This window comes from Pleurodeles waltl, chromosome 1_2, assembly GCF_031143425.1.
Source record: "Pleurodeles waltl isolate 20211129_DDA chromosome 1_2, aPleWal1.hap1.20221129, whole genome shotgun sequence".
NCBI lineage: Eukaryota > Metazoa > Chordata > Amphibia > Caudata > Salamandridae > Pleurodeles > Pleurodeles waltl.
In genome coordinates this window covers 1191581396-1191608592 of record NC_090437.1, presented here as the reverse complement: position 1 = coordinate 1191608592, position 27197 = coordinate 1191581396, and the positions used below count along the sequence as shown (strand labels likewise).

General features: G+C 46.7%; 1 protein-coding gene and 1 long non-coding RNA gene across 3 annotated transcripts in view; one reads left to right on the top strand and one right to left on the bottom strand.

Moving 5' to 3' along the window:
• The window catches only part of HGFAC (HGF activator), a 600748-nt gene that overhangs the window by 182421 nt on the left and 391130 nt on the right, over positions 1-27197 (top strand). The window contains exon 5 of the mRNA XM_069203474.1: positions 4937-5059. Within this exon, the coding sequence (XP_069059575.1) occupies positions 4937-5059 (123 nt within the window). The remainder of the gene's footprint in view (positions 1-4936; positions 5060-27197) is intronic.
• LOC138249525 (uncharacterized) overlaps positions 1-27197 on the bottom strand; it is a 456612-nt gene that overhangs the window by 146708 nt on the left and 282707 nt on the right. The gene's annotated exons all lie outside the window — the stretch shown is intronic.

The window sequence follows — 27197 nt, the reverse complement described above, 5'->3', positions numbered from 1 at the left end:
GTTTATCATGGAAAGTGGGCGATACGAATCGCATCGTATCGGGTCCTTCCCAGGCTTCAAAACAGTTATTAAAGCCTCCCGAAGGGAGGTCGGGAGTGACCCAGTCGCCAGTGACTCCTCATACACCTCCAACAAATAGGGAGCAAGGATGTCCACATATTCTTTATAAAAAGCAGGGGTTAAACCATCAGTGCCCGGAGATTTATCTCCGGGTAGGCTTCGAATCGCCGCCACCACTTCCTCTACTGTGAACGGCATATCTAGTTACATCCTGTGTGCCTCCTCAAACCATACTAGCGCAATGTTCTCAAAATACTCCTTCATATCTGCCTCCCTAAGACCCACCGGTGGCGCGTATAGCTGCGAGAAATATTCTGTAAATACCTGCATCACGCCTCCCGATCCGGTCACCCTGCCGCCCTCAGTATCTATCGCCTCAGTAACGTAATTACTAGCCCAGGGGCCGCGCAATAATCCCGCTAGTGTCCTCCCGGCTCTCTCACCCTCACCATATCTGCGAGCCTGTGCGTGTCTCCCAAGGAAACATACCTCTCTTAGAGAGGCCTCCTCATATAGGGACACCTCACGCCTGATTTCGGCAAGTACCTCGCTTGACCATGTCACCTCTAAGCGCCGTTCCAGATCGCCAAGCCTCCTTTCGATATCAGCCATCTCCCGCCTTAAAGCTTTCACTATCCCATGCTGCTTTGCAAGACACACCCCTCTGATAACCACTTTAAATGCCTCCCATACAGTGCCGGGGGAGTCCACCGAACCTCGATTCTCCTCAAAAAATAACCGAACAGCCTCCCGCACTTCCTCTCGGAAGATGTCGTCCCGGAGAGCACCGCTGGGAAGCCTCCACATCACTATCGGTTGTAAGTCACTAGGTATCGCCAGGTCTAATAACACCGGTGAGTGGTCTGACAGCGTACGGGGAAGATGGTCTACTGCTCTAGTCCAAGCCTCCACATCTCTAGTGCCCAGCCATCGATCAATACGGGACCAACTGCTATGGAAGTAATTCAAGAAGGTGCCCTCGGGCACTCCTATGTGTCTCTGCCTCCACAGATCCACCAGCGCACCGCTATCCATTACTGCTGTCAGAGATCTCGCTGAAGAAACATGTTGCATCCTAGCCGCACTCTCTCGGTCCAGCCAAGCATCTAGAACTACATTAAAGTCACCGCCCCAGATCACAGCTCCAGCTCCCAGCGACTCCACTAGGCGCCATATCTCCAGGAAAAACTCCGGGTCATCTACATTTGGCCTGTACACAGCCACTAGCCGGCAAGCCCTGTCCAACAACACTCCGCTCAGTATTACGTATCTGCCATTGGGGTCAGAAATAATTTCGCACGTACGCCACTGCAACCCCTTACGGATAATGATTGCAACCCCACGAGCGTAGCTAGAGTATGTAGAATAGTGAGCCTCCCCGACCCAGCCAGCTTTCAGCCTGCCAACCGTCGATGCCATTAAGTGCGTTTCTTGTATCATACAGATGTCAATACCATGACGCTTAACATAAGCCATCACCAGCCGGGCCTTTCGGTTATCATTAAGTCCCCGCACATTCCATGTCAAGCATCTCACAGCAGAGGTAACATCATCCCCCATCCAAAACCGCAGTCATACAACACTGCACATGAACACAGCTCTCCACCTGCCAAGAACTTAACAAATAGGGAACCTGATACATTCCCCAATTAGCCCCATCCTCCCACCACCCACCCAGGCCCCCCAATCGGACCCTCGTAGTGACCCACCCAACCAACCCCAAAGCCCACACTGCAAACATAGAACAGGTAGCAACCGGACTCATCCGTGGGGGCAGAAGCCTGCCAGTCAACTCTCCACCCAGGTGTTCTAGGGGAGAGGGGCCACGGGCCAAGCAACAGCTACACATCAGGGGCCAGATCGCGGGGCGGACCCACACACCCCCACAGCTTCAAACGTAATGGTGTCTCGCACATGACACTTAATCATTGTCACTGAGAGAGGCGTCTTCAGCGCCCACTCCCCCTGACCCCCCCACCCCCGACTGCTTGGGTAATCGTCTAGCGAACTTAGTCGCCTGCTTTGGATCCGAGAAGTACAGTACTTTGCCTTCATGTCGCACCCTCAGTTTAGCTGGGTATAACAGGGCAAACCCAACTCCGGCTTGGCTGAGCAGGCGCTTTGTCGGTAGGAAAGCCCGCCTCTGGGCCTGTACACCTGGGGTATAATCGGGAAAAAAGTTAATTTCGGAGTTCTTATATACTAGGGGTCTTTTCTCCCTAGCTAACCGGAGTACAGTATCTCGGTCCCTATAATTCAATAGTCGTGCAATAATTGGGCGTGGAGGAGTGCCAGGAGGGGGGCGAGGGCCCAAGGAGCGATGTGCCCTCTCAATCACCAACAACCGAGAGAGCTCGCCAGCAAACAGCTCTTGTAACATATTCTCGACAAAGTCCTCCATGCGGCCCATGTCAGCTGCCTCCGGCAGCCCCACGATACGGATGTTGTTGCGTCGGGACCGGGCCTCCAGGTCCTCATTTTTGTTTCGTATCACCTCCAGGAGACGCTCCATCTGCGCAATCTGTTCTCTATCACCACTGCACGCATCCTCTACCTCAGATGTGCGAGTCTCCAGAGTCTCAAACCTGGCATCGTGGTCATCCACCCGGGCTCTGATGCGGTCAAGCCGCTCCGATACATGGTCCAGCTTAGCGTCTATACCTGCCAAGCTGGTCTTAAGTTCCATGAACATGGATCTCACAGACATCTCTGGAGACTCCCCTTCGGCGTCTGCGTCTCCAGGCTGGGAGGCGGGAGGGGCACCACGTTTTTCTCCTCCAGAGAAGGAGAGTTTAGCCTGTCGCTTATCTGCCTTGCCCATCTTGCAATACTTCACGGATAATGCTGCTAGCGCCAGTCCAAGTGGACCTAACCAAGACTGCGGGTCTCTGTCTCCGAAATTTCACCCGGCCGGCAGCTTCGTTCTCCTCACCAGGCCACCAGGCAGCCCTCAGGCGCACTTTACAGTCTCTCCGCCCCCCAGGTCAAATCCGTTTCCAGTATAGGGGTTCCACAAACCCCTCCAGCAGCAGGGGGTTCCACACAGCACAGGAGGAAAGGGGGAGGGGGATCAGCCGGGCACCAGATTCCAGAACCAGGATGTTTAAGCCCCACGAGCCAGGGGAGGACTCAGGAGCACGCTGCCGTACCAGCCAGGGCCTCCGCCCCCAGCCTCACCCCTCGCGTCGCCCCTCACCTGGATTCGTGCTGCCAAGGCAGGGCACCAGCAATGTTCGTATGGAGGCAACCGGGGGCCAAACCGAGGTCCCCCCAGGTCGTCTCTCCACCAGGGCCCCGAATTCAGGCCCTCGCCTCCTCCAGTCTCAGCGCGCTCCGAGCGCACTTATTATCGACCGGGCCCGGGAATCGGAAAACTCGGAAAAACTCCTTAGTTGAGGGTCGGAAGAGGCCCAGGGGGCCGGCGTCCCCAGCCGCCGCGCACACCAGAAGCAAACAGCGAAAGAAAAAAGGGGAGGAGGCCGCGGCCCGAAGCAGTCGCCGATCAGGCTCCCCGGGGTCCCCCGCACTCCCGTCCCCTCTCCTCTTGGCCGGGAGCAGCCGCAGCGTCTCTCCTCTCCGCGCGCACTGAAGGAGTCAGCGCGTGCGGGCGACCGCCGGCGCCAGGCCCCTCAACACAAATCCAGCTCCCGGGCGCCCACAGCAGCCAAACCCGGCTCGCGTAGCGTCATTGGGGTCCCCAGGGGGGAGTCTCAGGGGTCCGCTCCCTTCACCGCCGCCTGCAGGATAAGTTATATCGCATAAATTGCCCGGCAGAGCCTCACAGTGTGGCGGCCATCTTGCCCGGTGGTCAAGCCACGCCCCTGCCCATTAATAGTTAAGTGTAAGGAAAGGCCTGAACAATGGAAAGCCTTTGTTGCCAAGACCCACACTATCCAGGTTGGTTTCAAATCTAGTGGGAGGGAAGTTACCCCAGAACTGTTTTGAAGTAGACACAGGGGAGGTCATGGCTCTGTGTGGACACAAGAGCTTTGCACAAGGGAGAGATGGTTTCCCTCTGTTTGGGTTCAGGAGTGAGCAGCCCTGTGGGATTGTTTTGCAGTAGGGCAAACAGGAACTGCTCAAAAAGTTTCAAACTACATCTGACGCGTGTCTTGCTCCACGTTCACATGTTGCTCGATGCATTTTGAACAGTGACACCAGCAACTTTCTCTTGCAAATCACTTAGTGAGGAAGCCACGCTGACTTTTCAAAGTATTTTGCAACTTGTAACCCAGTGACTCTACACTCCTTGGATTTTTAACTTTTCTTCTAGGTATTTCTCATTTCAAATATTTCTAAAAGTAATGACTTTTTAGTCAAGTTAACTTTATACTGATTTGATTAGTGGCATGTATTGTTTGCATCCCAAGCGAGGGAGTAGAAGGCCGATGAGGGGCTTTGGGTGAGGCAAGGAGTCTATCCTGTGATGTCATGGGAGTATGATGTTACCACTGACATTTTCTTTGGCCTCTTAAAGTATATTGCGACAATAAAGAGTGGATGAGTGGTTGTATTCTGCATGGTATTGCCAAAGAAAATCAAATGTGTTTCTCCCAATAAATATCACTTTCTATCTCAGCATGTCAAGGTGTTCTGATGTAAACTGCTGTATTCACATCCGGCGCAGGGACAGGAAGGGAAATGAGAATTGTTTCTGTTAAACATTGTTTTATATTCATTTTGATTGAGAGGAAATCGCATGCGTCATTGTTTTATGAAGATTGTGTTCCTACTGTTTTATAAAAGAGTTCCCGATTGCTACCAATGTTCATCTTCACAGCAATTTTATCAACTCACATCAGACAATTTCTATGTATTATGAACCTAAAAGATCATAAAATATTCACACTAATGCAAATTATTTTTTATCGTATAGTCATTCAAGATCACTGTGCAAGGAATCCGTGCAAAAACGGAGGCTTGTGTTTTAATGCTTACGACCACCGCTCGTATTACTGTCGATGCCCAGAGGAATTCACAGGACAGGACTGTGAAACAGGTATGTGTTTCTATGTTGACCATAATTTTCAAGATCATTCCATATAGAGCAGTCTCGCTCCTTTTATTAAAAGCACACACAAAAACACACACAGTGTCTTTTCATGACATTCTTGGTTTGCCTGGGGTTCTGAGCTGTCCTTGACCAGAAAATTAACTTTCCATTTCATTGTGGGTAGGAAAGTGGTCTAAGACATATTGGGAACCAAAACCAAAGATCACAAGGAAAATGTTGTGAGACTTGTCCCATACAAGGGAATACCAGAGGCCTCTACAGCCCTTGTGGCGCAGGGGGGCCAGCCCTCCTGGGGGGCCCCCAAAACCTTGAAGGGGGCGGCATTTAACCCACGACTAATGAATATCTGTGAGATATGGGAGACTCTCACAGATATTCATTAGCCTTGGGTTGAATGGGACCCCACTTGAAGGTTTTGGGGGCCCCCTAGAGGGCTGAGGGAGGAGGGGGCATCATTTGCATTACGCCACTGGTCCCATAATGCACCAGGCAATCATGGAAACTGACTATGAGCAGGGGTGTTTATAGTAGGTTTCTTTCTAGTAGCAAATTAAACAAGCATTGGCAAATCCAGTAGATCCATCTTTTACCACACATATGCCTTTATGAAACATATAGTGTTTCCCTTTGCCACGCAAGGTAAGTATAGTAAAGGTAATTTAAACTTCTATATATACATACATATATATGGGTTTTATGGGAAAGTATATATATTTTCAAGAGTGCTCCTGACCTCTGTGCCCTCCTGGAGGTAGGGCTTTAATCGGCAGAGCTGCAGATCAGGGCCGGCTTTAGGGCAGTGCGACCTGAAGGTGGGCACTGACCTGGGGGGGCGCTGTGTTAAGCAATAACTTACAACTTAAAAACACCTGCTGCTGACTTCCTTGTGCGTCCAGCTTTCAGGCACCACTAAAAATGTCAAGAAAATTCTTGTCGTTAATGTTCCTGCTAGAGAGAGAGATATTGGAGTTTTGTCTCTCCATATAAAGGAGCGCAGAGGGTTAATGTGCCTGCTGCAAAGAACAGATCTGTATTTTAGCTGAGTGGATTAGTAAAGCCAGCCTTTATCAGCGCTTTACATCAAACAAAATGTATGTGAGGGAGGGGCTATGGAGAAATGAGGGGCTTTTTTGCTTGGTGGTAGTAAGGGACTCCGAGGAGGAGGTCAGGGGGCGCTAAAGAAGATTGTCGCACTGGACGCCACCAGCGATAAAGCTGGCCCTGCTGCCAATAATATCCAAAGTTCAAAGAAACTCAGCAAGCGAGATAGGACGCACATTTAGGTAACTGCTGTGCATAGAAGCTTATTGCCAAATTGCTTGACGTGTTTCGACCATCATGGGTCTTGTTCATGATAGAAGTGCCCTTTATCCATAATATTTCTGTAAAGTGTCATGTGAAAAACACTATTGCATCTTGTGGCTGGTAGTTCATTGTGAGGAACTGGGAGAAGAAATAGACTTTCATGGACGGTTACTTATTCAGAAGAAGTCATAGAGTATCCTTTATTATTGATCACCTTGTGTCAGAAGGGATGTTCTTGTTGAGCTGCACTCTATTAGTGGGTGGGACTAAGCAGCGCAATGTCGTGACTCAACTGGGGATCCAGTACATGTCTCAGGCCTTTGTAGAGTGCATTGTTAAGACAGTTCTCCATTGTTAGACTGCCTTCGAGGGGCCAAATGGCCAACAGGGGCATCCGGAAACTAACCATGGTGGTTGAAGTCCTTTGCCACTGGTATCCTGGGATCCATCCTACTATAGTTCTGTGAACTAAGCCAAAGAGGCACTTTTCACTCTTGTCTCTCAGTGTAGCGGGGGCAAGCACTCAAAGACTTCTGAAGGAGGTAGTGTGGGGAGGCAAACGTTGATCAGCCACCACACAAAATAAGATATTGTTCAGCTCAGTTCTTATATTTTGGAATAAAAGAGAGTAGTAAGAGATAATGGCTATTGGGATCTGGGACTGTTGTTAAACTCCTCCAAGATCATGTAAAGAAAGATACCCCAGATCCCTTGAACTGGATCAAGGAGGCACAACAAACTTTTGTGACTTTGAAATAAGCATTATCTTTGCCCATGCCACCTATCTTGCATTTTGCAGAAACTTCTGAAAATATTATTCTTGGGATTGTAAAGTGTGCCACGCATCAATTCTCTTAAGATGAACTGTCTGGGGAAATGCTTTATGTGATCTAACTGCCAAAAAGGCTGCTTTGTCCCCAAGTTCTCAAGTTACTTTGCCCTTGCGGCTTCCTTCAAATCCCTCTGTCTCTCCTGCAGTAATTGTCTTGCACTTAAATGATGATATTACCCTCCAGTATTACAAACAATGTATTTACAAGACAGACAAATCCTTCTAATGAAATCACTGAAGTATTGTAGGGCCCTGAGGTCCACCCATATTTGAAAGCTATAAGGTCCATCCTTGGCAATACAAGCTGCATCTTCCTAATGAAACAACAGAATGTATATTTGTAGACATATGCGCATAGAATGAGCCTACCTACAGAGCAATGGCACGGCAAACATGAGATGTTATTCTTAGATACATTTCATGATCATTTACAAGAGGCAAGTGATTGTGGTTTTCAACTGTGCAGGTAGGTAGTGGAGTTATTAAGGTTATTAATTTGGGAATGGAGAACCCTGATCAACATGATGCACACACTCTGGCTGGGTCTCAACACAAGTCCTAATGAAATTCTCCCAATCTCTGCTAGCTATGGCATAATCTGCAGGCGTTTCCTCAGAGAAATGTGTGTCAAATTCAAGCAGCACTCAAGATTTTAGAGTTATTAAAATGGCACAATAACATTTCTCATAAAATAAAGCTATTCCTCTACTAACATTTCGCCCATCTAAAGAGACAACTTTGCTATCTCCCTCTCTCTTCAAGAAAGTGCTTGAGCATACCTTAAAGTGCTTAATAGTGCTAAAGAACGTCATGTACTTGAAAACAATCAAGAAACTTACATAGAACACCCCCTCAGGTACTTTGCTGTCCCCCTTCAGAAAATTGCTTGAGTTTTCCTTAAAGTGCTTAAAGGCACTAAAGTGTGTCATGTACTTGAAAACAATAATGGGCATTGAATAGAACACCCTCTCAGATACATTGTTATGCCCCTCTCCCTTCAACAAAGTACTTGCGCATAACTTAAAGTGCTTAAAAGTACTAAAATGCATCATAGGCTTGAAAACAATCAAGGAACCCACATAGACCACCCTCCTCTAATACACCACCATAGCCTAGGAGGCTTCCCCAAATTAAAAGCCTATTCTATTTTCATGCCCAATAGTGTATCTTTACTTATTTACCTGCTCTTCATCTCTTTTTAAACTTCTTCCCGAAATCCCCCCACCACCCTATTTTGCCCCCATGCCCTGGCGGAAGCCTCACCTTTTCTCTCACTCCTCGCATCCCTCCCTTCCCATTGGAATTTTGGCACCATGTCTGAGTGCCAAACTCCCCTCCTCTCCTTCCAGGCCCCCCCTTTTATCTAAACGTGAAAGCGCAGCCCAAGCTTCCACATGAACTAATTGAGTTCAGAAATATAGCAGCTTCTTTGAATGTGCTAAATGTTTGAAATAATCTTTAAACAGTGCTTTGAGTCTGGAGAGCTGTACTGTTGATGTCCATGCCCAGCTGCTTGAAACCTTGGGGTCATGTTCTTAAACTCTTTTTGCCTCCGAGCTGTTTTTGCCATCATGTCCGAGAAAATTCAGAACACCCAATTATCTGGCACCCTAAACAACTTCTCCTTGGCAAGTATCTTGTATTTGACTCTGTAAACCACGAAGGTCACCAGCATGGCTCTAGGATACTTAGCTTGGCCAGCAACTTAAGCTGGGGCTGTGAGCCCGCATAATTGTGAAGTCTTGATTGTAATCTGGGTTTCCATAAACCTTAATTAAACTTGCGACCAAGGGTATACAGCCAATAGAATCCTCTTTGTGTTCTTGAATTCTGGTTATCCGTAGGTTGAACCTCCTTGAATGGTTCTCCATTTGCTCTAGTTTCTCCTTGAGGCACAATATCTCATTTTCAAATTTTCATTACTTCTTCAAGTGAGTGAACCTCATCCTCACACTCAGACACTTTTTGCTCCATTTCATTTAGTCTGGTAGAGAGGTTCTCCAGTGGTATACACATCATTTAATTCAGACACCATTTTTGTCTGTGTGATTTTAATTAATTTAACCTTTCTTAGTACCTTCTCTAACATGCTAAAAAAGTCTGAGGCATCTTCCCCCCCCAGCTGACTTAACAAGGGAACTCCCCCCACAATGTGTGGGGCTCAAAGGGTCTTGTATTGTGATTGCCCCACACTGAATGCCAGGTAGAGGACTCACTAAGGTATCTCTCTTAAGTGGGGGCTCGGTGTCTGGACCTGGGGCAGATTCTTCCTGGCTTCTCCCAGCAGATTTAACTCCACTCTTTGCACTGTTCCTGCTGACCTGGAACAATGGGCATACCTGAGTCTCATCACTCCTTCTTTCTGCACTGCCAGAGGATAAACCCCCCTCTGAGCTATATTCCAAAAAGTAATTGCACAGCATTTCTCAAGTTGCCCCTCAGCGACCTGCTCTAATTGTTCCCGCTGCTTTCCCTGTACTTGCAACATTTGTATTTCACCCACTGAGGAAGTTCTTGCGACTAGACCATTCCCAGAGATCTGGGGCTCTCTCCCTGGATCATTTCCCATACCGTCTCGGGCCCCAGTGGCCAAGGCACGGGTACATCTCTGCATATTGACAGATGTTTCCAATCCTTCTTCCACAGAGGTATGCACTACGAGTGCAGCACCTGTACTCTTGACATACCCTTCAGGAACTTTCTGTGTGCCCGTTAAATCATTCAGCTAAGTTTTTTCTGATTAGAGTGCTTTGATGCCTTAAAAGCTTTGGCTAATTTGGCATTATCTTTGGGTAACCTTGTCATTGGTGTTGTAAATAAGCTGGTCGCAGAGGGGGAGAAAGGGGCTCTTTTGCTTGCTTAACCATAAGAGTTAAGTAAAGTCACAGATAAAGACACAGTTCAAATGCCAAAGTCAAAGGATGGAACATCCAACCCCCCCCACGTTCTTGCCTCGTTAATCTCCTTCTCCAGGAAAGCAGCAGATGAGGACTGAGGTAAAAGAAGCGACAGCGCTCTCTACATGCCGCTGATACACTGGGGCCCAAGGACGTCGCTTCTTCAGAGAGAAAATATGCCTCCGTCTTTTGTCCTCCATGATTAAGCTCCAGTGGGCTCTCCTTAGATGGCAGTTCAACCCTTAATTGCCAAGCTGCGGGGAAGTGCCAAAGTGCCAGCGGACGAGAACGCTAGGAACACCAAAAATGCATTGCCGAGCAACCTTGAGTGTCCTCCATCTCCCACTGCAGGAACCACGATCGTGGGGCCGCACCAGTAGAGAGGCGGGTATCTGGGGATGCGCTTAGGCACAAGGTGCACTTTATGATAAATTTAAGCACTGTAAGAGGACGTGTTTGCTGGTAGAAATATTAGGGAGGTAGGACCTCAAAGGAATATATTGAAAATATTTCATTTTACACTAACTGGCAAAACAATAGAAAAAAAAGGTGCGCTATTGAAGCTTGGATGGAGGAATGTAACCCGTCTGTTGTGTTATTGCAGGAAACCCATACTGCATCGACCAAGCTATCAAAATTTACAGTGTTTAAAAAATGGGCTGGTTTGAGAGGATTTTCAGCTACCCCAGTGGCCCATCGTGGAGTTGCTGGTATTATAGCAAAAATGTAAATGTGGACGTTCATGACTGGGCGAGTGGAAGGCTCTGTTTCCTCAGTGCGGCTTGCTTTATTTAGCATTTGTGCCTAAGTGAAGGACAATACTAGGCCACTTGAGTAGCTATTTCAGTCTCTAGTGCAATTCCTGGGCAAAATAATTACAGGAGGGGATTTTAATTTTTTGCAGAACCCAGGAGTTGATTCCTTCTCAGGTTGTAAAAGGCAGCAGGAACCCAAGGTAGCGGACATCTTGCAATACTATTGAAGGGTTCTTTCTCTTGTAGATCCTTGGAGGGAAGCATTGGAAGAAAGGAGGGAGTATACATACTTCTCTGGCAGATTTAAAACTGCCTTGTGGATTGATTTATTTTTAGTCTCAAAGAACTTGAGTTTTTAAATGTCTTCAGGCACTTGCCAGTGGATTTTCGGATCATTCAGCTCTGCCTCTGGATATCATGGGGGAGAAGCAAAATCCCCATGTTAAGAGGTGGGTTTTTAATAAGCAATATTTGCAGGAAGAGGGTTGGGTCAAAATATTTAGGGATGATATACAAGAGTTCTTCATTAGAAACCATGGGTCGACTCCACCAATATAGTTTGGGACGCATTAAAGGGTTTTCTACTGGGACATCTGATATCTAAAGATGTGGTAGACAACAGGAATGCTAAAGAGCACAAATTGTCTTTGGAAAAACCTGTGAAAGAAGCGCATGCTAAACTTTCCCAACAGTTTACAGAAGAGAATAGAAGGAGGTTTGATGTGCTGAGCGATTATTATTATGCAGAGTGTTATGTAAACAACACAGCTTATATGCAGAAGATTTATGAAGAGAGCAACTATGCTGGGAAGTTTCTGGCTTGGCAAGCCCAAGAACCAGTATCAAAAATTTCATACAGGAATTCAAATGTCCTGTAAAGGCGCTATGCAGTAAGGAACAGAGAAAGATAAATGAAATCTTTCTTGAATATTATAATTGTATTTACAGTCATATTCACGTAGTTGACAAGGCAGCTTTGGGGGCATTCTTGCGGGGATAAATATGCCCATAGTTTTGGAGGAAGATAGGCAAAAAATGATCACCCCCTTTCCAAGGAAGAGTTGGTTTACGTAGTCCACAGCTTGCCAAACGGTAAGGTTCGTGGCCCGATGGTTTTCCATCTGAGTTCTATAAAGATTTTTTAGATATTTTAATGGAATATCTGCTTTTAGCAGCTGACTCTATTTTAGATTGAGTCCCTATCCCACCTTCTTTTAATTCAGGTAATGTGGTCAGCGTTCTATAAAAAGAGAAGGATGCAGAGGATCCAAATTCATATTGACCAATAACATTATTGAATGCGGATTATAACAAAATTATGAAACTGCTTGCAAAAAAATGTAATGGGATAGCCTCTAAATTGATACATTGTTATCAGAATGGCTTTATTGCAGGGTGACAGTCATGAACAAATATGCACCATCTATCAGAATCGCTTGACTATCTATCTGTTAATCAAATTCCTGCCATGATCTTTCTACTGCATGTCAAGAAGGCTTTTGATCTTGTGGTCTGAGAAACTCTTTTTAGCATACTATTGAGATTTGAGATACCCTCCTAGATCACAAGATTGATATAGAAAACGTATGAGAGCGCAGAGTCAAATATTAATATTAATGTGTCAGAGGGAGGAATGGTGCGAGTATTACAAGGAAGTAGACAGTGCTATCCTCTGTCCTCTTTTACTTTTTTTTATCAAACCATCGGGTCTACCCTTCTATACCACAGATGGATAAAATAAAGCTTTATGCAGATGATATAATGTTATTGTTAGATACTAGGAAGATCACGCAGGAAAGAGTGTTTGAGATTTTTACTATATTTCAAGGGTTCGGGCTACGGAACCCATAAAATGAAAACAAAAGTTATTTTATGTAATAGTGGGGCAGATATTCTGCTTCCAGACATCTTGTCTGTGTGCATAATCAACTGAAGCATTATTTGGGTATCAGATATACGTCCATAATTGAAGATTTGTTTGAGCTAAACTTTCTCCCGTTGCTACTGAAAGTTAAAGTGCTCCCCCTTACCCTTTCGGTGAGGGAGGCATTGATAGAGATAGTGATTTTACCTCAGTCTAATTTTCTTCTTTTATGCAATACCTTGTGTGTTGAAAGCTGCCTTTTTAAAGATGTCGCATTTCAATCTTTGTTTTCATCTTTTATTTCCCAGAATAAAAGTCCTAGTTTAACACTTTCTACAGAGATGTGGAGCAAGGTGGCCTAGCCCTCTCCAATTTACAGAAATACTAGTATGCCTATTTTGCATAATATGTGTGTTGACTATATACAAAATTGGAGTGAGTTTGACATGTTAAGAATGACCTAATGAACTTGATTTCAAAGGAATATACCATAAAATACATTTTAAAACTGACTAAATCCCCCAGGAAAGTTCATTATAAGATTTTTACAATGTTTTTTAAAAAGCAAATGGATTTTTATAGGTATTATTCAATCCCTTATATTAATGTTGCCACATTCCTGTCAGATTTAGTCTGGGGTGCCTGGGAGACGATTGATCAAAGTACAGTTTCAAAATGGAGGCCAATGGGTTTTATCAAGGTGACCGATTTCATAATAGGAGACAGGTGGAAATCCTGGCCAGAAATTAGAGCTCTTATAGGCGAATTATTGACTGCAGTGCTCTTATAAGGTTGTAATTTCAGAATTAAAGATAATTGATATTTGTAGGAAGTTGGCTCTGTATGTGCTATTTCAAAGTAAGGAATAGCATGCACAGAGTCCAAGGGTTCCCCTTAGAGGTAAAATAGTGGTAAAAATAGATAATACTAATGCTCTATTTTGTGGTAGTGTGGTCGAGCAGTAGGCTTATCCAAGGAGTAGTGTTAAGCATTTGTTGTACATACACATAGACAATAAATGAGGTACACACACTCAGAGACAAATCCAGCCAATAGGTTTTTATATAGAAAAATATCTTTTCTTAGTTTATTTTAAGAACCACAGGTTCAAATTCTACATGTAATAGCTCATTCGAAAGGTATTGCAGGTAAGTACTTTAGGAACTTCAAGTCATCAAAATTGCATGTATACTTTTCAAGTTATTGACAAATAGCTGTTTTAAAAGTGGACACTTAGTGCAATTTTCACAGTTCCTAGGGGAGGTAAGTATTTGTTAGTTTTACCAGGTAAGTAAGACACTTACAGGGTTCAGTTCTTGGTCCAAGGTAGCCCACCGTTGGGGGTTCAGAGCAACCCCAAAGTCACCACACCAGCAGCTCAGGGCCGGTCAGGTGCAGAGTTCAAAGTGGTGCCCAAAACACATAGGCTAGAATGGATAGAAGGGGGTGCCCCGGTTCCGGTCTGCTTGCAGGTAAGTACCCGCGTCTTCGGAGGGCAGACCAGGGGGGTTTTGTAGGGCACCGGGGGGGACACAAGTCCACACAGAAATTTCACCCTCAGCGGCACGGGGGCGGCCGGGTGCAGTGTAGAACCAAGCGTCGGGTTCGCAATGTTAGTCTATGAGAGATCTCGGGATCTCTTCAGCGCTGCAGGCAGGCAAGGGGGGGGTTCCTCGGGGAAACCTCCACTTGGGCAAGGGAGAGGGACTCCTGGGGGTCACTCCTCCAGTGAAAGTCCGGTCCTACAGGTCCTGGGGGCTGCGGGTGCAGGGTCTCTCCCAGGTGTCGGGACTTAGGTTTCAGAGAGTCGCGGTCAGGGGAAGCCTCGGGATTCCCTCTGCAGGCGGCGCTGTGGGGGCTCAGGGGGGACAGGTTTTGGTACTCACAGTATCAGAGTAGTCCTGGGGTCCCTCCTGAGGTGTCGGATCTCCACCAGCCGAGTCGGGGTCGCCGGGTGCAGTGTTGCAAGTCTCACGCTTCTTGCGGGGAGCTTGCAGGGTTCTTTAAAGCTGCTGGAAACAAAGTTGCAGCTTTTCTTGGAGCAGGTCCGCTGTCCTCGGGAGTTTCTCGTCTTTTCGAAGCAGGGGCAGTCCTCAGAGGATGTCGAGGTCGCTGGTCCCTTCGGAAGGCGTCGCTGGAGCAGGATCTTTGGAAGGCAGGAGACAGGCCGGTGAGTTTCTGGAGCCAAGGCAGTTGTCGTCTTCTGGTCTTCCGCTGCAGGGGTTTTCAGCTGGGCAGTCCTTCTTCTTGTTGCAGGAATCTAATTTTCTAGGGTTCAGGGTAGCCCTTAAATACTCAATTTAAGGGCGTGTTTAGGTCTGGGGGGTTAGTAGCCAATGGCTACTAGCCCTGAGGGTGGGTACACCCTCTTTGTGCCTCCTCCCAAGGGGAGGGGGTCACAATCCTAACCCTATTGGGGGAATCCTCCATCTGCAAGATGGAGGATTTCTAAAAGTTAGAGTCACCTCAGCTCAGGACACCTTAGGGGCTGTCCTGACTGGCCAGTGACTCCTCCTTGTTATTCTCATTATTTTCTCCGGCCTTGCCGCCAAAAGTGGGGGCCGGGCCGGAGGGGGCGGGCAACTCCACTAGCTGGAGTGTCCTGCTGGGTTGGCACAAAGGAGGTGAGCCTTTGAGGCTCACCGCCAGGTGTGACAATTCCTGCCTGGGAGAGGTGTTAGCATCTCCACCCAGTGCAGGCTTTGTTACTGGCCTCAGAGTGACAAAGGCACTCTCCCCATGGGGCCAGCAACATGTCTCGGTTTGTGGCAGGCTGCTAAAACTAGTCAGTCTACACAGATAGTCGGTTAAGTTTCAGGGGGCACCTCTAAGGTGCCCTCTGGGGTGTATTTTACAATAAAATGTACACTGGCATCAGTGTGCATTTATTGTGCTGAGAAGTTTGATACCAAACTTCCCAGTTTTCAGTGTAGCCATTATGGTGCTGTGGAGTTCGTGTTTGACAGACTCCCAGACCATATACTCTTATGGCTACCCTGCACTTACAATGTCTAAGGTTTTGTTTAGACACTGTAGGGGTACCATGCTCATGCACTGGTACCCTCACCTATGGTATAGTGCACCCTGCCTTAGGGCTGTAAGGCCTGCTAGAGGGGTGTCTTACCTATACTGCATAGGCAGTGAGAGGCTGGCATGGCACCCTGAGGGGAGTGCCATGTCGACTTACTCGTTTTGTCCTCACTAGCACACACAAGCTGGTAAGCAGTGTGTCTGTGCTGAGTGAGAGGTCTCCAGGGTGGCATAAGACATGCTGCAGCCCTTAGAGACCTTCCTTGGCATCAGGGCCCTTGGTACTAGAAGTACCAGTTACAAGGGACTTATCTGGATGCCAGGGTCTGCCAATTGTGGATACAAAAGTACAGGTTAGGGAAAGAACACTGGTGCTGGGGCCTGGTTAGCAGGCCTCAGCACACTTTCAATTGTAAACATAGCATCAGCAAAGGCAAAAAGTCAGGGGGCAACCATGCCAAGGAGGCATTTCCTTACACAACCCCCCCCCAAACGAAAGAGGATGAGACTAACCTTTCCCAAGAGAGTCTTCATTTTCTAAGTGGAAGAACCTGGAAAGGCCATCTGCATTGGCATGGGCAGTCCCAGGTCTGTGTTCCACTATAAAGTCCATTCCCTGTAGGGAGATGGACCACCTCAACAGTTTAGGATTTTCACCTTTCATTTGCATCAGCCATTTGAGAGGTCTGTGGTCAGTTTGAACTAGGAAGTGAGTCCCAAAGAGGTATGGTCTCAGCTTCTTCAGGGACCAAACCACAGCAAAGGCCTCCCTCTCAATGGCACTCCAACGCTGCTCCCTGGGGAGTAACCTCCTGCTAATGAAAGCAACAGGCTGGTCAAGGCCATCATCATTTGTTTGGGACAGAACTGCCCCTATCCCATGTTCAGAGGCATCAGTCTGCACAATGAACTGCTTAGAATAATCTGGAGCTTTGAGAACTGGTGCTGAGCACATTGCTTGTTTCAGGGTGTCAAAGGCCTGTTGGCAGTCCACAGTCCAGTTTACTTTCTTGGGCATTTTCTTGGAGGTGAGTTCAGTGAGGGCTGTCACAATGGATCCATATCCCTTCACAAACCTCCTGTAATACCCAGTCAAGCCAAGGAATGCCCTGACTTGAGTCTGGGTTTTTGGAGCTACCCAGTCCAGAATAGTCTGGATCTTGGGTTGGAGTGGCTGAACTTGGCCTCCACCTACAAGGTGTCCCAAGTAAACCACAGTTCCCTGCCCTATCTGGCATTTGGATGCCTTGATAGAGAGGCCTGCCGATTGCAGAGCCTTCAAAACCTTCCTCAGGTGGACCAGGTGATCCTGCCAGGTGGAGCTAAAGACAGCAATATCATCAAGATAAGCTGTGCTAAAGGACTCCAAGCCAGCAAGGACTTGATTCACCAACCTTTGGAAGGTGGCAGGGGCATTCTTTAAACCAAAGGGCATAACAGTAAACTGATAATGCCCATCAGGTGTGGAGAATGCTGTCTTTTCTTTTGCTCCAGGTGCCATTTTTATTTGCCAGTACCCTGCTGTCAAGTCAAAGGTACTTAGAAATTTGGCAGCACCTAATTTATCAATGAGCTCATCAGCTCTTGGAATTGGATGGGCATCTGTCTTGGTGACAGAATTGAGCCCTCTGTAGTCCACACAAAACCTCATCTCTTTCTTTCCATCTTTGGTGTGAGGTTTGGGGACTAAGACCACTGGGCTAGCCCAGGGGCTGTCAGAGCGCTCAATTACTCCCAATTCCAGCATCTTGTGGACTTCCACCTTGATGCTTTCCTTAACATGGTCAGACTGTCTGAAGATTTTGTTTTTGACAGGCAGGCTGTCTCCTGTGTCCACATCATGGGTACACAGGTGTGTCTGACCAGGGGTTAAGGAGAAGAGTTCAGGAAACTGTTGTAGGACTCTCCTACAATCAGCTTGCTGTTGGCCAGAGAGGGTGTCTGAGTAGATCACTCCATCTACTGTACCATCTTTTGGGTCTGATGACAGAAGATCAGGGAGAGGTTCACTCTCTGCCTCCTGATCCTCATCTGTTACCATCAACAGATTGGCATCAGCCCTGTCATGGAAGAGCTTAAGGCGGTTTACATGGATCACCCTTTTGGGGCTCCTGCTTGTGCCCAGGTCCACCAAGTAGGTGACCTGACTCTTCCTCTCTAGTACTGGGTAAGGGCCACTCCATTTGTCCTGGAGTGCCCTGGGAGCCACAGGCTCCAGAACCCAGACTTTCTGCCCTGGTTGGAACTCAACCAGTGCAGCCTTTTGGTCATACCAAAACTTCTGGAGCTGTTGGCTGGCCTCAAGGTTTTTGGTTGCCTTTTCCATGTACTCTGCCATTCTAGAGCGAAGGCCAAGTACATAGTCCACTATGTCCTGTTTAGGCTCATGGAGAGGTCTCTCCCAGCCTTCTTTAACAAGGGCAAGTGGTCCCCTTACAGGATGACCAAACAGAAGTTCAAAGGGTGAGAACCCTACTCCCTTCTGTGGTACCTCCCTGTAAGCGAAAAGCAGACATGGCAGGAGGACATCCCATCTCCTTTTGAGTTTTTCTGGGAGCCCCATGATCATGCCTTTTAATGTCTTGTTGAATCTCTCAACTAAGCCATTAGTTTGTGGATGGTAGGGTGTAGTGAATTTATAAGTCACTCCACACTCATTCCACATGTGCTTTAGGTATGCTGACATGAAGTTGGTACCTCTGTCAGACACCACCTCCTTAGGGAAACCCACTCTGGTAAAGATACCAATGAGGGCCTTGGCTACTGCAGGGGCAGTAGTCGACCTAAGGGGAATAGCTTCAGGATACCTGGTAGCATGATCCACTACTACCAGGATATACATATTTCCTGAGGCTGTGGGAGGTTCTAGTGGACCAACTATGTCCACACCCACTCTTTCAAAGGGCACCCCCACCACTGGAAGTGGAATGAGGGGGGCCTTTGGATGCCCACCTGTCTTACCACTGGCTTGACAGGTGGGGCAGGAGAGGCAAAACTCCTTAACCATGTTGGACATATTGGGCCAGTAGAAGTGGTTGACTAACCTCTCCCACGTCTTGGTTTGTCCCAAATGTCCAGCAAGGGGAATGTCATGGGCCAATGTTAGGATGAACTCTCTGAACAGCTGAGGCACTACCACTCTCCTAGTGGCACCAGGTTTGGGGTCTCTGGCCTCAGTGTACAGGAGCCCATCTTCCCAATAGACCCTATGTGTTCCATTTTTCTTGCCTTTGGACTCTTCAGCAGCTTGCTGCCTAAGGCCTTCAAGAGAGGGACAGGTTTCTTGTCCCTTACACAGCTCTTCCCTTGAGGGTCCCCCTGGGCCTAAGAGCTCAACCTGATAAGGTTCAAGCTCCAAAGGCTCAGTTCCCTCAGAGGGCAGAACTTCTTCCTGAGAAGAGAGGTTCCCTTTCTTTTGCTGTGTTGCAGTTGGTTTCCCAACTGACTTTCCTGTTCTCTTGGTAGGCTGGGCCATTTTTCCAGACTCCAGCTCTACTTTTTCACCCTGTGCCTTGCACTGTGCTCTTGTTTTCACACACACCAGTTCAGGGATACCCAGCATTGCTGCATGGGTTTTTAGCTCTACCTCAGCCCATGCTGAGGACTCCAGGTCATTTCCAAGCAGACAGTCCACTGGGATATTTGAGGAGACCACCACCTGTTTCAGGCCATTGACCCCTCCCCATTCTAAAGTAACCATTGCCATGGGATGTACTTTTCTCTGATTGTCAGCGTTGGTGACTGTGTAAGTTTTTCCAGTCAGGTATTGGCCAGGGGAAACCAGTTTCTCTGTCACCATGGTGACACTGGCACCTGTATCCCTCAGGCCCTCTATTCTAGTCCCATTAATTAAGAGTTGCTGTCTGTATTTTTGCATGTTAGGCGGCCAGACAGCTAGTGTGGCTAAATCCACCCCACCCTCAGAAACTAGAGTAGCTTCAGTGTGGACCCTGATTTGCTCTGGGCACACTGTTGATCCCACTTGGAGACTAGCCATACCAGTGTTACCTGGATGGGAGTTTGGAGTGGAACCTTTCTTGGGACAGGCCTTGTCTCCAGTTTGGTGTCCATGCTGTTTACAGCTATGACACCAGGCCTTTTTGGGATCAAAGTTTTTACCCTTGTACCCATTGTTTTGTGAAGAGGCTCTGGGCCCACCCTCCTGTGCAGGTTTTTGGGGGCCTGTAGAAGACTCTTTACTATTTTTAGTTTTGGTTGTCTCATCACCCTTCTGCTGGGGAGTCTTTGTGACCCCTTTCTTTTGGTCACCCCCTGTTGAAGTCTTGGACACCCTTGTCTTGACCCAATGGTCCGCCTTCTTTCCCAATTCTTGGGGAGAAATTGGTCCTAGGTCTACCAGATGCTGATGCAGTTTATCATTGAAACAATTACTTAACAGGTGTTCTTTCACAAATAAATTGTACAGCCCATCATAATTACTTACACCACTGCCTTGAATCCAACCATCTAGTGTTTTCACTGAGTAGTCAACAAAGTCAACCCAGGTCTGGCTCGAGGATTTTTGAGCCCCCCTGAACCTAATCCTGTACTCCTCAGTGGAGAATCCAAAGCCCTCAATCAGGGTACCCTTCATGAGGTCATAAGATTCTGCATCTTGTCCGGAGAGTGTGAGGAGTCTATCCCTACACTTTCCTGTGAACATTTCCCAAAGGAGAGCACCCCAGTGAGATCTGTTCACTTTTCTGGTTACACAAGCCCTCTCAAAAGCTGTGAACCATTTGGTGATGTCATCACCATCTTCATATTTAGTTACAATCCCTTTGGGGATTTTCAACATGTCAGGAGAATCTCTGACCCTATTTATGTTGCTGCCACCATTGATGGGTCCTAGGCCCATCTCTTGTCTTTCCCTCTCTATGGCTAGGATCTGTCTTTCCAAAGCCAATCTTTTGGCCATCCTGGCTAACTGGATGTCCTCTTCACTGGAGTTATCCTCAGTGATTTCAGAGTTGTTGGTCCCTCCTGTGAGGGAACCAGCATCTCTGACTATTATTTGTGGAGTCAGGGCTTGAGAAGCCCTGCTCTCCCTAAGTAGGACTGGAGGGGGGGAATTTCCCTCCAAGTCACTATCTTCATCCTCTGAGTTGCCATCCTCAGAGGGGTTGGCCTTTTCAAACTCTGCCAAAAGCTCCTGGAGCTGTACTTTGGTAGGTTTGGGGCCCATTGCTATTTTCTTTAGTTTACAGAGTGACCTTAGCTCTCTCATCTGTAGATGGAGGTAAGGTGTGGTGTCGAGTTCCACCACATTCACATCTGTGCTAGACATTATGCTTCTATAAGTTGGAATACTTTTTAAGAAACTAAAACTGGTTCTAGAATCTAATTCAAACTTTTACCAAATTTTTAAACTCTAAAAGAAATGCTAAACAGGATCTAACACAAGGCCCTAGCAGGTCTTTTAAGAATTTAGAAAACTTTTCAAATTGCAAAAATCAATTTCTAATGACAATTTTGGAATTTGTCGTGTGATCAGGTATTGGCTGAGTAGTCCAGCAAATGCAAAGTCTTGTACCCCACCGCTGATCCACCAATGTAGGAAGTTGGCTCTGTATGTGCTATTTCAAAGTAAGGAATAGCATGCACAGAGTCCAAGGGTTCCCCTTAGAGGTAAAATAGTGGTAAAAATAGATAATACTAATGCTCTATTTTGTGGTAGTGTGGTCGAGCAGTAGGCTTATCCAAGGAGTAGTGTTAAGCATTTGTTGTACATACACATAGACAATAAATGAGGTACACACACTCAGAGACAAATCCAGCCAATAGGTTTTTATATAGAAAAATATCTTTTCTTAGTTTATTTTAAGAACCACAGGTTCAAATTCTACATGTAATAGCTCATTCGAAAGGTATTGCAGGTAAGTACTTTAGGAACTTCAAGTCATCAAAATTGCATGTATACTTTTCAAGTTATTGACAAATAGCTGTTTTAAAAGTGGACACTTAGTGCAATTTTCACAGTTCCTAGGGGAGGTAAGTATTTGTTAGTTTTACCAGGTAAGTAAGACACTTACAGGGTTCAGTTCTTGGTCCAAGGTAGCCCACCGTTGGGGGTTCAGAGCAACCCCAAAGTCACCACACCAGCAGCTCAGGGCCGGTCAGGTGCAGAGTTCAAAGTGGTGCCCAAAACACATAGGCTAGAATGGATAGAAGGGGGTGCCCCGGTTCCGGTCTGCTTGCAGGTAAGTACCCGCGTCTTCGGAGGGCAGACCAGGGGGGTTTTGTAGGGCACCGGGGGGGACACAAGTCCACACAGAAATTTCACCCTCAGCGGCACGGGGGCGGCCGGGTGCAGTGTAGAACCAAGCGTCGGGTTCGCAATGTTAGTCTATGAGAGATCTCGGGATCTCTTCAGCGCTGCAGGCAGGCAAGGGGGGGGTTCCTCGGGGAAACCTCCACTTGGGCAAGGGAGAGGGACTCCTGGGGGTCACTCCTCCAGTGAAAGTCCGGTCCTTCAGGTCCTGGGGGCTGCGGGTGCAGGGTCTCTCCCAGGTGTCGGGACTTAGGTTTCAGAGAGTCGCGGTCAGGGGAAGCCTCGGGATTCCCTCTGCAGGCGGCGCTGTGGGGGCTCAGGGGGGACAGGTTTTGGTACTCACAGTATCAGAGTAGTCCTGGGGTCCCTCCTGAGGTGTCGGATCTCCACCAGCCGAGTCGGGGTCGCCGGGTGCAGTGTTGCAAGTCTCACGCTTCTTGCGGGGAGCTTGCAGGGTTCTTTAAAGCTGCTGGAAACAAAGTTGCAGCTTTTCTTGGAGCAGGTCCGCTGTCCTCGGGAGTTTCTCGTCTTTTCGAAGCAGGGGCAGTCCTCAGAGGATGTCGAGGTCGCTGGTCCCTTCGGAAGGCGTCGCTGGAGCAGGATCTTTGGAAGGCAGGAGACAGGCCGGTGAGTTTCTGGAGCCAAGGCAGTTGTCGTCTTCTGGTCTTCCGCTGCAGGGGTTTTCAGCTGGGCAGTCCTTCTTCTTGTTGCAGGAATCTAATTTTCTAGGGTTCAGGGTAGCCCTTAAATACTCAATTTAAGGGCGTGTTTAGGTCTGGGGGGTTAGTAGCCAATGGCTACTAGCCCTGAGGGTGGGTACACCCTCTTTGTGCCTCCTCCCAAGGGGAGGGGGTCACAATCCTAACCCTATTGGGGGAATCCTCCATCTGCAAGATGGAGGATTTCTAAAAGTTAGAGTCACCTCAGCTCAGGACACCTTAGGGGCTGTCCTGACTGGCCAGTGACTCCTCCTTGTTATTCTCATTATTTTCTCCGGCCTTGCCGCCAAAAGTGGGGGCCGGGCCGGAGGGGGCGGGCAACTCCACTAGCTGGAGTGTCCTGCTGGGTTGGCACAAAGGAGGTGAGCCTTTGAGGCTCACCGCCAGGTGTGACAATTCCTGCCTGGGAGAGGTGTTAGCATCTCCACCCAGTGCAGGCTTTGTTACTGGCCTCAGAGTGACAAAGGCACTCTCCCCATGGGGCCAGCAACATGTCTCGGTTTGTGGCAGGCTGCTAAAACTAGTCAGTCTACACAGATAGTCGGTTAAGTTTCAGGGGGCACCTCTAAGGTGCCCTCTGGGGTGTATTTTACAATAAAATGTACACTGGCATCAGTGTGCATTTATTGTGCTGAGAAGTTTGATACCAAACTTCCCAGTTTTCAGTGTAGCCATTATGGTGCTGTGGAGTTCGTGTTTGACAGACTCCCAGACCATATACTCTTATGGCTACCCTGCACTTACAATGTCTAAGGTTTTGTTTAGACACTGTAGGGGTACCATGCTCATGCACTGGTACCCTCACCTATGGTATAGTGCACCCTGCCTTAGGGCTGTAAGGCCTGCTAGAGGGGTGTCTTACCTATACTGCATAGGCAGTGAGAGGCTGGCATGGCACCCTGAGGGGAGTGCCATGTCGACTTACTCGTTTTGTCCTCACTAGCACACACAAGCTGGTAAGCAGTGTGTCTGTGCTGAGTGAGAGGTCTCCAGGGTGGCATAAGACATGCTGCAGCCCTTAGAGACCTTCCTTGGCATCAGGGCCCTTGGTACTAGAAGTACCAGTTACAAGGGACTTATCTGGATGCCAGGGTCTGCCAATTGTGGATACAAAAGTACAGGTTAGGGAAAGAACACTGGTGCTGGGGCCTGGTTAGCAGGCCTCAGCACACTTTCAATTGTAAACATAGCATCAGCAAAGGCAAAAAGTCAGGGGGCAACCATGCCAAGGAGGCATTTCCTTACAATATTAGTCGATTGTTCAGTCAGGAAAATGTGGTCATTAATCTAATTGAGACTCCAGTTCCAAAGCCATTGAGTGGTTGAAAAAAAGTTTCTTCTATCATGTAGTGGGATTAATATTTGGCAAAAACAGGGACATGTGAGATAAAGTTAACACTTTGAAATTTACGGTGCTGAAAGGAGCCAACTGGTGTAGAATGCAGCTTAATGCAAAATGGCTGATTTAGCAAGCTGTTCCAGATGTGAATTGATCGAAGTAGTAAATTGGTCTAATGTCAATTGACATTGCGTAGCTATCAAGAGTTTTGAAAAGCAATATTTCAGTATATGGAGCAAGTGCGGCAAATACATCCAGTACCTAGTGCTTCGTTGGCGCTTTTAGGTTATAATTCCACCTTGAAATAATTTCTAGACACCAAAAACTGCTTTTTGTTTCAACGTTAGTTGTCAGAGCTTTTTTTTTGCAAAAATGGAAAACAAAACCAATCCACTCTGGTAGATTGGGAAAATGAAGATAGTAAGAACAAAAGAGGTATTGTATGCTACTCGTTGTGGTTTAAGGTTTAACAAAATGTGGGCTCAATTTATGGTGGATTAATGTGTAATGTGTTGTTAAGGCAAGTTTAGCTGGTCATTTTTGCACGCTTTGCTTGGATGATTTTGGAGTTGTAATCATGAAATCATATAAAATGTTATGAAATTGCATGATACTATACAAAATGCATGAAATTAAAAAATAAATAGGTAAAAAGTTAGCCTCACTTAGAGCTTTCCTCACCTTGTGCTAATCACTTCTTTGGATGTTAGTTGTACCTCACATTTAAACCGTCATAATGTTTCTTTCACAAAAAGTATCCACGCCAAATTGGCATAATTTCTTCACAATCTTGCGGGTATTCTACAGGTATTCAACATTTGTAGATTTCCACTAGAGGGAACCAAAAAGATTTCCAAAATACAGCTAAATTATAGTTTTTGTCGGTGAAAATTGGAAAAGGGTGCTTTGCAAAAAGTGCATGTTTTCTTTTCTAAAAATGGCATCAACGAAAGGTTCACTGTGCTAAGATCACCATCTTCTCAGCTTTTAGGAACAAGCATAGTTGTATAAAAAAACAATTTTTGCCACAGTTTTTTATTTTTCTAAGAGACATTCCATTTGTCTTAATTTTGTGGTATCAGCCAGCCTGCAGTTTATGCTTGAAACAGGTGTAACCCATAGATGATCCCGAAAAGCTATATATTTCTGAAAAGTATAATAAATTCAGCATGTGGTCAGTCATATTTTCCTAAGACATTTGTGACAACATTTTCATCTGTAACTTCTTGTCACAAAGGCTGATTTATAAAACCAATATACTGTTATGTCCTGCAGACTCTTTTGGTCTCAGTGATGTATAAGATTTGTAGGTTCTACAAAAACACACAATACCCAGAGCCAACAATGGAGCTGCACCTTACAACGATTTTTCATTGTGTACTGACTACACAGCAAGCAATTGATATAGTAAAATATGAAGAATGCAAAATGGCTGTGAAGGAACCTATGTATTTCTGAAAACCTTTGCTTAAAATCATGGCTCTCCTTGCGTTTCTGTGAGGTCTTAGTCTATTGACCGCAATAGGAACTAATCAAACTACAGTCAAATAGGAGTCCCGTTTTGTGGTATGCCAACCTCCCTTTGCAACATTATTATTTTTGATTTACTGTAAAAGTTCACAAAGTTATTGATGGCCTTGTATGTGATATATTTGTTTTTGAAAAGTATGCAAGCTTGGAGTTTTGAGCCAATGTAGTTTTTTTCTTTTAGTATTGTGGTGATCCGGTCAAACTTCTTGAAGCTTTTAGTGAGTCATTTTGCAGTGCATAGGTTGCCTTTCATAAGTCAGAATGGGATCGGGGTGGCTGCTGAGAAGGGCATTTCTTCCGTCCAGTAATTGTAAATGAAGAACCAGTGCCTGTACTGTCATCTTGAAGTTATGTTTAGAGAAGACTGGTTTACTTTTTTAGGGCTGAAACAATGTTGTCTTGCGTTTTTTGGGAATTTATTCTTTGAAGGCGAAGTCTGTGTTAAGGGTGAATAGAAGTGATTTTGCATTGGTGCTTGCTGGAGGTGAAGCCATTCAGGTTCAGGTCAATTAGCAACGCTTGAATCAGTGTTTAGTTGGTGTTGCTGGTGACCAAGAAGAATTCTACCTTTATTGGATTGAGCTCTGAGCATGTGCTTGACATTCACTTTCACATTTTATCGAGCTAGGTCCCAAGACACTAAGGCCTTCATTATGACTTCGGCGGACGGAAAAGCCCGTCCGCTGAAGCGGTGTGGTCAGAAAACCGCCAGTGCAGTGACCTGAGCGCGATGGGCAATGGGCAAGTGCATGGGCAGTGCAGGGGCCCCCATGGGTACACCAGTGCCCTGTCTCCACAAGCTTTTACATGGCGGTGTAAATGACATGTAAAAGCCGGTGGAGATAGGACCCATTATCCTCAGGCCAGATTAAGATCACCGGCACTGCCAGTCCATTGGCTGGTGAAAAAGTGGTGGTCCGACCCTGGCACGTTCACCACCGTTATAATGTGGAGGCCAGATTGCTGCATTGGCGGCGGTCCGATCACCACTGCGGTCCCAAAACCGCCAGACTCATAATAAGGGCCTAAATCTGAATTGAGATTTTGAGATACAGTTAAATGACATCTGCGTTTCATGGATCTTGAGGTTTTCTTCTACAGGACTTATGGTTGCTGGCAAAGTAGGAGATGAACCTATAAGACAGTATCAGAGAAGAATATGCTTTGACACATGTGTGAATTAATGCTTTGTGGTTGACCAAACCAAATGATGCAGAATGGTTGAGTGGGATCGGAAAGTAGCTTAGTAAAATCAATATTACCTAAAGATTATGCAGTCAACCAAGGAGCTGCGGAGACGTGATTAAATGAAGATTTAACCTCTTTACCTGAAAGCTATGTGTTCCACCAGGCATGGAGAAGGTCTTATCAAAGGAACATTGTCATGTATCACTGTTTCAATGTTGATTTCAACCTTTGTGTTTCATCCAGCAACCACGTGAGGTTGAGAAATCTGTGGGGGTTTCTCTTTTGGGTTGTAGGAATAAAGTGACTATGCATGCCTGGGTTTGAGCCAGTCTGGCCTCTCTGGTATTATTGTGTTATTGCTCTCCAGTATTGAGCAGTCACTGGATAGGTCTA